General features: G+C 38.3%; 1 protein-coding gene across 5 annotated transcripts in view; it reads right to left on the bottom strand.

The window, feature by feature from the left end:
- Window positions 1-13,668, bottom strand: part of ANKRD55 (ankyrin repeat domain 55) — a 195,758-nt gene that overhangs the window by 95,251 nt on the left and 86,839 nt on the right. For 3 of the 5 annotated variants that reach the window (XM_045493602.1, XM_045493567.1, XM_045493583.1), the window contains one exon: window positions 799-889. In XM_045493602.1, the coding sequence (XP_045349558.1) occupies window positions 799-856 (58 nt within the window). In that variant the 5' untranslated portion in view covers window positions 857-889. Of the gene's footprint in view, window positions 1-798; window positions 890-1,058; window positions 1,160-1,197; window positions 1,632-13,668 lie in introns of those variants that run through there. The other 2 variants (XM_045493575.1, XM_045493592.1) reach the window with 2 other exon arrangements.

Below are 13,668 nucleotides of genomic sequence, written 5' to 3' on the forward strand. Positions count from 1 at the left end.
GATGTCAGATTTTTTTTAAATATTCTAAAAAATATTTATTACATTTACAGAGTGGAAATTTCCTATGCATATATAGAAAAGATGCATAATTACACAAAGGTATTATGTATATGTACACAGTTCATATGCAAAATGTATACACACAAACTGCACTGCTGAATACATGCTTTTTATGAGGATGGGGCTGATTCCATAGCAATCTTTTCATGTGGAAAATGACCTCCACTCGGCAAATTATGAGTAGGAAAGATATATCCTGTCATTACAAATAACATAGTGTTAAATCACACCACAACCACGGATGAGATATTCTATCAACTATAGTATAAATCTAGGTAACATCTATTCCTAAAAGGAAATCAAGAAGTATCTATGGAACTGTGGCAATGAGATATTGAGTTAATAGAATGAAAAGAGACATGTGATTTGTTCTTTTTATATTAGTTACTATAATATAGTTTTTAAAGATTTGAAAATAAACTAATGAGAATAAAGATGATCGTATCTGAAATAGCTGGTTGTGTTTGAAACCCAATTTTTAAAATTTGTACATAGGAATACTTTAACAAGACAAACAGACCATAAGCTTATTTTTCTTTTCCAAATGCTTATCAAACAAGAAGTGAACATGTAAAACAGATTTGTTTTCTATGTGAAATCCTCTTTCATATTACACACACACACACACACACACACACACACACACACACTACTCTTTTCCCCCTCAGAATTGCAGAATCTCTACCACTGAACTAAAGATATGAAGAACCAAAGGAGGTATTAAAGCAGCATTTTTACCTTTTTGCTGGTCAAACACAGATGGAGTGCTGAAATCCATGGTTGCCTGTCTCATCATTTACCATCAGAATGGCAAAAAGCATCCAGGTTTCTAGAGAGAGAAAAAAAAAAAACCCACCATCTCACATGTTACACTCAACACATCAGTCAGATACAGCATCACTTGCCAAAACTCCTGTTTGAGAATTAAACGTGCATTAGAGCTGCAGGTTGTTGTCGAGGCAAATGATGGCAATAGGCAAATGTTATTCCTGTGATACCTGCCAGGAAAAGAGTTACTTCTTGTGGCTTCATTCATCAGCTATGCTTGTGGGTAATTATTATACACCTTCCAACCCCCAACAAAAAAAACGAAAAAGCTCAAACTAAAAAAAATACAATTTGCAGGGGGCCACCTGCCTTGGATCTGAGCCAGGAAAACACTGGAGGTCAACGGAGCTTCAGCAGCTGGAATGTTGCTTTAAACCAAAAGAAATCTCAATGGGTGAGTGAGGATTCACAGGGCCAGACGGAGCATGTGCAGAGCTGCCAATGCAGTTGGATTCAGCTGTGTTCTTGGTGGAGTGAGAGCTGCATTTGGGTCATGTGAGCGGAGAGTGCCATCTCAATGGAATAGGACGTACATAGTGTAGCAGGAAGCTGCTGGCCATGTGCTGTATGGAGTGGTTATCGGCTTTCATAGCTCATCTGCAGTCTCTCTTCGGCTTCATGCTCCAAATGACAGGGAGGATGAGGGGAAGCAAGTGGCGTTTGAAAGGTGAGATTTCAAGGCTCAGACACCCATGACAATGAAATTAAAACAGTCTGCAATCACAAGGGCGTTCAGTGCAGTATTATATGTGGTTGAAAAAACCCTGAAAATACCAGAATGTACACCATTGAGGAATAGTTGAACAAATGGTAGTAAATTCATACTCTACATTTAAAAACGTGAGAAAATCTCTCTATATATTCATCTGGTAGGAGGTCTCTAATCTATTTTTAAATGAAGAAAAAGCTTATATATTTCATTTGTTCACATTTTTATAAATACAATAACTACCCACTGTGTATGTAAATATATATATATATATATATATATATATATATATATATATATTCTAGGGAACATCAAGGAAGATGTAGAAAGATATACAACAAACCATTAATACTGGTTACCTCAGGGGATTGCAATTAAAGTAGCAGGTTTCTAACTCCATCTACCTTTGTATTTTTAGTCATATTATAATTAATGTCTATTATTTTATATTTGTCATTATAAATTTGATGATATAATTCAAAGCAAACTAACAAAGCTCGACACTCAAGTTAACCAGCCATATAGCAAATGCTGTCATCAAGGCTGTTGAAAATGGTAATAACTGTTTTCTTTTTAACTTTGTGTGAATGTGGAAATGAAAATAGAAGCCATTTTTCTTCATATATGACCACAACTTGTTTTGATAAGGACATATAATTTATGATATGTGTTCTTTCATAGAAAAACTACTTTCTTTTTAAAAATTTTGTTTGTTTGTTTGTTTGTTTTTGAGAGAGAGCAAGGGGATGGGGGAGAGGCAGAGAGAGGGAGTGAGAATCCCAAGCAGGCAAGGGGCCTTTACACAAGGCTCGATCCCACGAACTGTGAGATCATGACCTGAGCTAAAATCAAGAGTTGGGTGCTTAACTGACTGAGCCACCCAAGTGCCCCAATAGAAAAGGTTCTTTCTTATCTCTTCCTTCTTACATTTTCTCACTGCCTCATCATTCATTTTCCATTAAACACATTGTCTGGTCTCAATTCCCTGTAACAATATTTCTACTCATTTACCTTTCCTATGTCAGTCCCTCTCCCCAAGATGCCCTGTGTTCTTTTTATTTAAAACACAGGCAGGAACTACTTCTTATAAATCATTATGCAAAATGTGCTCTATAGATAAGTCTCTCAAATTTCCCAATGCTGTGGGGTTTGTTTTTGTTTTTGTTTTTGTTGGTTTTTGTTTTGTTTTTTTTTGTTTTTTTTTGTTTTGTTTTTTTTTTTTTTTGCATTAGCCATGAAAGCCAAAGTGAGAAGGCTCAGTGGACTGGTGAAGAAAGTGACTCATACTAGCTAAGGAAAGCTGGCTCAAGCTTGCCTAAATGACCTACCTCAAATTTAGATTAACTTCCTTTTCATTCATTTGCTCACTGATTCATCAATTCCTATGGAAGGATAGCACACTCCGGTCATCTCTGTAGGTTCTGATGATGCAGGCATGAGCAAGGTCTCCACACTCAAACAACTTAACACTCTTGGGTGCATTATATTGTATCCACTCATTTCATGAAGCAGCAATATGAACTTTCTCCGTATAAAATATGGTATATACTTTGTATATATATATATACATTATTCTTAAAAACAATTTTTTTAATGTTTATTTATTTTTGAGACAGAGAATGAGTGGGGAAGGGGCAGAAAGAGAGGGGGACACAGAATCCAAAGCAGGCTCCAGGTTCAGAGCTGTCAGCACAGAGCCCAATGTGGGGCTCGAACCCACAGACTGTAAGATCATGACCTGAGCCAAAGTTGGACACCTAAACAACTGAGCCACTCAGACACCCCTATACACATTATTCTTAAAACAGTTTTCATGTTGCTTTGATCTTATAACTTGTACGTTTTAACACTCATTCACTTACATAAACATTTAGTGATTAGTGTGTACCAGGGACTCTTAGAGCTTGAAATAGATCTCCTTTCACAAAGATGTCTGATCATTTAACATTCATTACCTTATCTGGAACTTAATCATAAATTACTGATATTTTGCAAAGTGTTTTTAAAAATTTGTTATATGATCATGTTAGACTTACATTCACAACTCAATTCTAAGTTCCCAGAAGGTTTGAGCTGAAGGATAGGTCTTTTGTCTCCTGCAGTGCCAAAAGAGTGCTACACTCAGAGCTGCCAGTAACAGATACTGATTTTTGTTAAATGTTAAATGTTAAATGTTAAATGCCCAAATGGACAAATCCAACCTTTGGTAAAATGGTGAATTAGACAATGGAGACTTCCAACAGTGGGTGCTCCTCCTGTTCCCTTCCCAGTCTGCACAGTCCCATTCCTACTTAGTGCAGACATCCCCATTTCTGACTTTGCCCTATGTTTTCCTTTTATCTTAGTTTTCCAGGCTACTGTAAACTTTTACCTTCATGCATATCATGATAGCAACTTGGTGAGTATTTATCAGGCATTTCTAACATGCTGACTTTAATCTGGAGCAATGGCTTTATTCATTCATCCATCCATCCATCACATGATACGTATTTAGTGAATACTAATTATGTTCCAGGTAATAGTGTTGGTGCTGGGGGCATGGTGCTGACCAAACTAGGTATGTGGTCCCCATTCATAAGAAGCTTTCAGTTTAGGGATGATTTAGGAGACTACCTTTTGTGGCCTCCCGGAACCTCAGAGTCCTTGGATCACTAGAAGCCTGAAGAAATATCTCTGAATGACCACCTTCTGTAAGAACACAGTAACCCTCCCCATATCTGGGCAGACAGAATGTTCTTCCTTCTATCCTATGCTGATGAATAATGCTGCTCTTCGGCTCTCTAATAGGCAGGTTTGCTACCCTACTTTGGTCAGATGAAAAATGCTAAGGGTTTTTCACCCTGCCTCTCACCATGAGCACTAATATTACAATAGATGTCCACAGATTAGAATAATTTTTGCCTTTATTTTAAAATCCCAAATAGATATTTTTTGAAATTTTCTTTCTCCGAATTGTATTTGTTTCATTTCTAGACTTCCATATCAACTGGAAACTGTGGGGATTTACCTTTAAATGCATCTGGGTTGTGGCCATTTCCTCAGTAACCTGATGGTTTGGGAAAACATAGAAAACAAAACATAATAGAAACTCAATCCACGATGCTTTTTAAATGTCTGTGTGGATGGTAAATTTACTGAACACCTCAAAACTCTTTTTAAAAGTTCTAACTTTGGCCACAGATCCTTTCCTTCTATTTTCAAGTCAGGAATGATTGGCCAAGTTCAAATGAAGTCCTGTGGTTTGAATTAAGTTAGCATGTCAGAGAGGTCTGGCTCCGGCAAGCTCACTCCTCCCCACCACTTCCTGACAGACTCTCAAGTGTTTAGAACTTACTTTTCTTTGCATTAATTTTTCTGAGAGGAAATCCTTGTGAGGAATCTAGTTGGACTTGGCTCTCCAAAGTTTCTTGTAGAATTAGAAAAACAAAATTTGAGGTTATGAAGCAGGTTAATGGAAGAGAAGCCTGTGGTTCTTTGCTCACAATAGTTGCTAACGAGGCCAAGTCTCACTCTGTAAAGCTGCTGTGTTTTGTGACCACAGACTGTACCACTATCAGCTACAAAGAGGATGGGATATGATAGACTTTATTGTATCAGTGCCAGTCACTGCCAACTGCAAAAACAACATACAACGTGACACATGAAAGCCCCAATATGATTGTTGTAGGCTAAAGCAATGCTTATTCTTTAAAAAAAATTTTTTTAACGTTTATTTATATTGAGAGACAGAGAGAGACAGAGCATGAGCAGGGGAGGGGCAGAGACAGAGAGGGAGACACAGAATCTGAAGCAGGCTCCAGGCTCTGAACTGTTAGCACAGAGCCCGATGTGGGGCTCGAACTCACAAACCGTGAGATCATGCCCTGAGCTGAAGTCAGACACTTAACCGACTGAACCACCCAGGCGCCCCTAAAGCAATGCTTCTTAAATTTTAATGGACATACATATCACCTTGGGATCATCTTACGGGGAAGATTCTGATTTAGTAGTTCTGGGTAAGAAAGATTCTAGATTTCTACCACATTCTCAGATGATGCTGATAGTTGGTCCATTCTTTATGTAGCAAGGAGCCAGAATATTTTGAAATACTAAGTAAAATATACACTTACTGGGCTTTTACACCCAAGGTTCTCTATGGAATAGTAAAGATCTAGAAATATTAACTAAGTCCCCAAGGGGCCACAGAAAATGTATTTGTAACAGAAGTGAGCCAGAGGTGGGGAATGGTTATTGACAACATTACCACCTTGAATATCTGTGGCTGTTTTTAGGTTAAAGAAGGAGTACAGGCCTATAGTTGGATGTTATTAGGGTCATATACCCTGAGCTTCCCTCAAGCTCTGCCCCCATTCTACTTCTGTGCATTTGGGCAAATTCTTTTTCTCCTAATTAGCACACTGGAGATAATGGTGGTCTTAAAAGGCAGCTGTAAGGATGAAAAAGGATAACAAAACAGCGGTGTGCTGAAGCCAGCACCTACTGGCCCTCTGAAGCTGACTGTTAAATATTGAGGAATTTTGTGAGGTGCTTGGTAGCTTGAAATTAGCAATGGTGGGAATATTTACCTTATGGAAAACAGCAAATGCTACTGGTAAGGGCTCTTTCTTGTTTTTCTGAGAGCTGTTTTACCAGCATACCGGTTTTTATAAAGTACTTAGTGCCACGGGGCGCCTGGGTGGCTCAGTCGGTTAAGCGTCCGACTTTGGCTCAGGTCATGATCTCTCGGTCCGTGGGTTTGAGCCCCGCGTCGGGCTCTGTGCTGACAGCTCAGAGTCTGGAGCCTGTTTCAGATTCTGTGTCTCCCTCTTTCTCTGACCCTCCCTTGTTAATGCTCTCTCTCTGTCTCAAAAATAAATGTTAAAAAAAAAAAAAAAAAAAAAAAAGTACTCAGTGACTAAAGACCTTGTGAATACTACCTTAGCTACCTTATCTGAATTATTCCAGCACTTGTGGTTTGAAACACATCATTTAGCACTAGACATTTTATAGCAGCTTCCTTTTCAATAAATTCTATAATAGGGTTCTTCTCAAGAGTGGGTCTCTTGAAACTGGAGGCTGCAGAGGTATTACATATTCTGCCATATACCATGATTGATCATGCCTTATTTTTTGACTCTCCAAGGAGACTACTGAGCATAATTTCAAAATCTTTGGAGTCCATTACTCCAAAAGCCATTGATTCCTTTCACAGGAAGAATCAGAGTCCAACCTGAATAATCTCAGGACAGATTCCAAGATAATAATGCCTCTCCAAAATTTTTTCAATGATAATGTGAACATTGGAACAGGGAGAAAGAGAATATATAGAAGTGCTATAAGAGAGGTCTGTGTCCCAGTCATAAGCTTTCACACATTTGTCAAAATAACTGTAGTTGGTAGATTAATTTGGAAATGGCACCTAACACAGCAGGTAGGGAGGTAATGTCCCTCTGTGTACTTATGCTGACAACTAGATCTAAGAATGAGTATAGCCATCTAATGTGAACGCCCTCAACTCTCTTCTCCTTTTCTTCTAAATTTTTCTGTTCCTTCCCCTAGCCCCAATCTCTTCTGCTGCAAAGAAAGAAGTGTCTTTTCTCCTTGAGAATGCTAGGCCACCATTAGTGCATCTCATTCTACACAAAATCTGCCCAGAGAGGCAGATTTGCACAACCATTAAGAGCAATGACTAAGCCTGACTAGCTAGGTTCAAACCCCAGTCTTGCAACTTGATGCTGTTTAAGCTATGCCTTATTTTCCTCATCTGTAAAGTCAGAATCATATTAATGACTTCCCATAAGGTTTTTCAGTGCATCAAATTGATTTAAATATGTCAAGCTCTTAAAAGCAATGCCTTATACAGAGTAATTCTTATATATGTTTACTATTAATGCCATCAATTATTTTATCTCTCTTGCAACTTCATCCTATTCCTTCAAGATCCTTTTCCTTAGCCTACATGCATGCTCACATCTTTCAATCCTTAAAAAACAAACCAAAATAATATACGACAAAACTGTGATGTTTCTTCAGACAGGTTTGCCTTTTCTTTCCCAGCATGCTTTTGGGGGAGAAAAAAGTCTACATTTTCTCTTTCTTTCCTGACCACCCAATCTTTCCCTGGTCCATTACAATTTCAGTTCAGCTCAGTATGGGCACTATTGTGCAGATACTCTGATGGACACCTGTTCTGATGGAAATGTTAGGATTCACTGCACGTTTGGCTGGTGGAACTGATTGGTAATGCCTGCTTTGAAAAACATACAGGCTCAAATAGTATTTTCCACACATCTCAGGGCTTCTACCACTTGGGCATCCAGTATTATTTGGGGGGGTAGAGGCAGACCCTTGGCAGTTGAGCCTAGGCAATGTGGTATGGTGGAAAAAAATGGTGAACTTTGTTACCACAAGACCTGGGCTCAAGTTCTCATTCTGTTCTACACATTGTAGATCATTGTAGATGCTTCACTAATACTTGTTTAACTGCAGTGAATTATTTCCCAGCAAATCACTCAGGACCCTTGCCTTCTTATTTTTATGCTAATGTATCAGTAATCCCGGTTGAGTCTGACTATGGCAGAGTCTGAGTGGAGGTTACTTGTTTGAGCCTGTAACTCAGGCCTTTAGGCACAAGAGTGAATAACCCAAGGGCTTTGAAAGGATTTTTCTCTCTGAAGGAGGATGAAGGCAGGAAGATGAAATTGGTCACAGGACTCACACCTGACCCTTTAAATGGGGCTCAGATGAAATCCTCTCCTGCTTGAAGTCAGTCTGGTTTTTCTCTGGTATCGTCTATAATACATAGTGTCTCTTTCTAGTTCTGCCTCTAATCTCTTTTTCCTCTCAAGAGAATCTTAACCCCTTAAGTCCTCCTGTCATACGTGTTGAAAAAACTTCCCAATATTAAGAGAATCATAAAACATATTAGAACAAAAAATTATCTTACCTACCTTCATCTTACAACCAGACCCAGAGAGTTGATAACTAAACCAATAATCATCAGAGAAAATAATTTTCTTTCATTTGTAGGAAGAAAAATAAGGAAGTTTGGATTATTGCTCAGCCGGTTGAGGCGACACTCCCATTGCATGAATACAGCATCAACAATTTAATGACATCAAGGGTTTGAGGGTTTCCTTTACACATCATCCAAAAGGATGTTTTCATATGAGCTTGTGCCAGATAAGGGTTTTGAAATGCTGAGTGACATCCAGCAATCCCTTGTTTGATTTCCCAATCTTTTTGTAAGACACAATTTAAAACATCTCTATTTTCTTCTCCACTGAAAGTGGTGTTGGAGCAAACAGATTTATATTAAGCTTACAAAGCGGAAAATTAAAATTTTAACCAAACTGTCATGTATCTTGTTAGCTCTAAATTACACTAAACTGGTATGGTAGGCTTTGAGTCCCTAAAGTAACCATCTTTTTGGTATCATATAGACCTAGGGTGCATGTTTCTGGGTAAAACAATGCCTGAGTCCTTCTTTGGACCAATTTATCCTATGTGTTAATAAGAGATGTACTGAAGAAGTTATACATGCAGCAATATACCAGCCTTTAGGCAACTTTTGCTTGATGGAACATTTCATCTATTTGCAGGATTTAAGCTTCCAAAGCATATATTCTGACATTTCCCTTTCTTTCCCTCAGGGAAAGAAATTCTATTGCAATCCAAATTGTGAAATAGAGGAGGAAAAGAGATATTAATTTGCAGCATGAGGCTTTAGGCATGATAAGGTTTAAAGAAACAAAAAACCTAAATTAATCTCTGTATCTCCAATAACAAGCTTAAGCTTTCCTTCATCCAGCTAAACAAACAAACTGAAATTCTATGGGCAGAGGAATATAGTTGTCATTTTATTTTAATATTCTCTTTGTTATAATTTAAGATACAAAGAACATACAGGGAGAGGCTTTAGCTATTTGCTTGATACATTGAGATATGAGAGAAGTGATTTTCATTATCAGGCAATTAATAATTGATGGAAAAAGATGATGATCTCTGAATCCCCTTCTGGCAATGATAGACTCCATAAGACGAAATCAGCCTGTTGAAATACTATTCGTGTACTTCTGTTTGCATGGAACATACTCCTGTGTATTAAATTCTATGCTTACCATGCACAAATAGAGATCCAAATCAGAATTCTTAAATTTTTCTGAGTGAAAAACCAAATAGTTGAGTTAGAATGATGTATTAGAGGAGATCACTATTGACTACTGATGAAGAAGTATGTATAACATACTCATTGAATGCCTGGACTAATATTTGGTGCCCTTACTCACTATCCCAACATGCTTCATAAATCAGCTGCCTATTCTCAGACCTACTGTGCCCCCAGTAATCAGAAAGGAGAAGTGTGTTTTAGTCCAATTTTCTCTGCACAGATAGGTATAAACTAAGTATACATCTTGTCCCTTCTGCTGGCGCATGAGTCTTACATTATGACCCCTCTAGACCACTTTCCAGAGCAAGTCCTTCGTGTTGAGAACCTTTCCTGCCCATTGGTCAGTTACACTTACTCTTCAAGGCTAGTGTCTGTGAGTCAGGTGCCAATGGTGAGCTATTCTAAGACCCAGCTCTTTGGTTACAACATAATCACCCTCTCAAATAAGCAGATTCCTTCAGACATCCTGACATCAGGAGGACATCCAGTCCAGCACCCTGATTTTACAAAGGAGAAAACCAAGGCCACAGATGTGTGTTGACCTAGGCCAGCACTTTCTCCACTGTTCCATGCTGACTCTTGCTCTGTGAGCGGAAATTAACATTGGTTTAGTATCTTTACTATTGCCTTCTGGGGATGATCTCCTAGCCCAGGACCTGCAACTTTGAGAACTGGGCAAAGTGAGGGGTAGGAATAATTTATCACACTTTTCAACACACAGATATGTCTACTACTAGCTGTGAGTCAGCTCTATTAGCCTTGATTGCCCCATTGGGTGGCTAAGTCTGAATTCACTCTGAAGGAGCTAACCTGAATTCTTGTCTCTTCCCCCATCTTTTCAATTCCCTTTAACTCCCAGGATCCCTAGTTGCTATCTGGCAACAGTATTTCACTCAAAACTTTCATGGATAATAATATGCTCATAATTAAGAAATGATGTGCATTAAGAGTTTATTATGGGGCCGATGCTCTGCCAGGCTCTTTATGTATATTTTTTTTCATTTAATTCTCACAGGAGCCCTATGAGATAGGCAGTATTAATAGCTCTACTTACAGATAAGAAAATTAAGAGGTTAAGTCACTTGCCCAAGGTCCCTGAGCTAGGTTTTCTAACAGAGGTAGTCTAACTTCAGTCCTAAGCACTGACTCATGTTATCAATAAACCAACAAAAACACTTTGAGCACTGACCATATGCAAGCCATTCAGCAAGGCTTCTAGCCTAGATGAGGTGTCTGGACATCCAAAGACATGTTTAGAAACACATTATGGAATAACACATGGTAAATAATAAGTTAATAATGGGCTAGGGTGGGAGCTTAATCTTTTTGTGTGTGTCAGGGACTTCTTTGGCAGTCTGATAAAACCTATGGACTCCTTATCAGGATAAGTGCATAAAATAAAAAGCATGGAATTGCAAAGGAAGCCAATTACATAGCAACATAGTAAAAAAAGTTTCTAAATGTTGTAATATAGTGGTATATAAGCTTTTATATTAACACATCATAAACATCACCATTTTGAGAACCAGTGACATGGAGAGGAAAAGCAGTGGGTACTGAGGGGCCAGAGGGATGGGAAACCAAGTGGATGTGCAGCTCAAACTGCTTTTCATATCTTCCCAGCTCACCCAAGCCCATGCTTCATTCCCAGAGAGTGTAAACTGTATATGTATTTTCATCATGCTGTGCATTTCCACGTACTGGTTTTTCTCATTGCTCCATAATAAATTGGTTTGCTCACAGCTCTCTGAATGGATACATTCCTGCACTGCTATCACATCTATTGACACTAAACTCCCACATCTCAGAGAGGGATTTAAAAAAAATTTTTTTAACATTTATTTATTTTTAAGACACAGAGAGAGACATAGCATGAGTGGGGGAGGGGCAGAGAGTGGTGACACAGAATCTGAAGCAGGCTCCAGGCCCCCAGCTGTCAGCATTGAGTCTAATGCAGGGTTTGAACCCATGAACCATGAGATCATGACCTGAGCCAAAGTTGGACGCTAAACCAACTGAGCCACTCAGGTCCCCACTGAGAGAGGGATTTTAAAAGATAGTGCAGCCACATTTCTCTGACATCTCTTCCTCAGAAAGCAATTTTAAAACCACAGTTTTAAATATCAAGAAATGAATTTGGATAGATTTCAATAATTGCAAACAGTCACATTTAATTCCAAGAGTGAAGTTTCTGTTACAGCTTTTGTGCTTTTTGTACTAGGGTGACAAGAGTTTCTTATGTAATTACAATGGGGAATTAAAATTCATTTCACTGCAACTTACTTTTAGCAGAAACCTCACTCTGAATTAAACTAGGCTGTTTATAATTATTGACACCTATTTTAATTCACTTTATGGTATTCAGAACTGTGGTTTTGCAACTGTCTTTTCAAGGAGAAACAGTGGTGTTTCTGGACTATGAGCAACATATGTTATCAAGATGTGGTTTTAATTTGCATTTTTCCCATGAGTAATGATGCCAAGCACTTTTCATTTGCTATTTGACCATTTTGATAACCTCTTTTGCGAAGTGCCTGCACAGGATTCTTGTCCAATTTTAAAAATTGCGCTATTGTTTTCTTATAGACTTAGAGAATTTTTAAAAAGATATTCTTGATATAAATCCTTTCTAGATGTGTGTGTGTGTGTGTGTGTGTGTGTGTGTCTGTATGTCTGTGCATGCCAGTCTAAGGTTTGCTTTTCCATTGTCTTAATAGTGTCATTTATTAAATGGAATTTCTGAATTTACTATCTAAATTAAATTAAAATTAAATTTCTGAATTTAAATATCTGAATTTAACTAAATCCAAATTATCAGTATTGCCTTGGTCCTGTTTAAAAACGTGTGACCTCCTCTGAGGTCCTGAAGATATTTCCTGTGTTTTCTTCTACATGTTTTGTTGTTTTACTTTGCACCTTTGGGTATATGATCCATCTTGCATTAATTTTTGTGTATTGTTTGAGGTATTTTTTTTCCCATTTGAGCCAGCACTATTTATTGAAAAGACTGTCCATCCTTCTTCCACTGAATTGCTGTGGTGTCATTGTCATGAATGAATTGATTCATCATATGGGTGTGGATCTGTTAAACTCTATGCTACTAGTCTATTCCATCATCTGCTGTCTATTCTTATATTAATACCACACTTTTTTTTTTTAATTTTTTTTTTCAACGTTTATTTATTTTTGGGACAGAGAGAGACAGAGCATGAACGGGGGAGGGGCAGAGAGAGAGGGAGACACAGAATCGGAAACAGGCTCCAGGCTCTGAGCCATCAGCCCAGAGCCTGAGCGGGGCTCGAACTCCCAGACCACGAGATCGTGACCTGGCTGAAGTCGGACGCTCAACCGACTGCGCCACCCAGGCGCCCCAATACCACACTTTTAATTACGCTAGCTTTGATATCTGGTTTTATTTTTCTCCTTAAAGATTGCCTTGATTATTCTAGATCCTTTGTATTTCTGTGTACATATTACAAATAGCTTGTCAATTTCCACCAATTAAAAATGATGCTAAGATTTTCATTGGGATTGCACTGAGTCTAGAGATGAACATGGAAAGAACTCATATCTTAATGTTACATCCTTGAATCCCATGTTCATAGTATAGTCTTTCATTTATTTAGGTCTTCTTTTACTTTTCTCAGTATATATATATTTTTAATTTCTTTTTAACATTTATCTTTGAGAAAGAGAGAGACAGAGCACCAGCAGGGGAGGGGCAGAGAGAGATGGAGACACAGAATCTGAAGCAGGCTCCAGGCTCTGAGCTGTCAGCACAGAGCCTGACACGGGGCTCAACCGACTGAGCCACCCAGACGTCCCCATATCTGTGGTTTTAAGTGTAGAAGTACTGTGTATCTTTCATTAGATCTCTTCTGCATAATTGAAGTTTTTGGTGCTTTTAAAATTTTACTCTCTA

This window comes from Leopardus geoffroyi, chromosome A1, assembly GCF_018350155.1.
Source record: "Leopardus geoffroyi isolate Oge1 chromosome A1, O.geoffroyi_Oge1_pat1.0, whole genome shotgun sequence".
NCBI lineage: Eukaryota > Metazoa > Chordata > Mammalia > Carnivora > Felidae > Leopardus > Leopardus geoffroyi.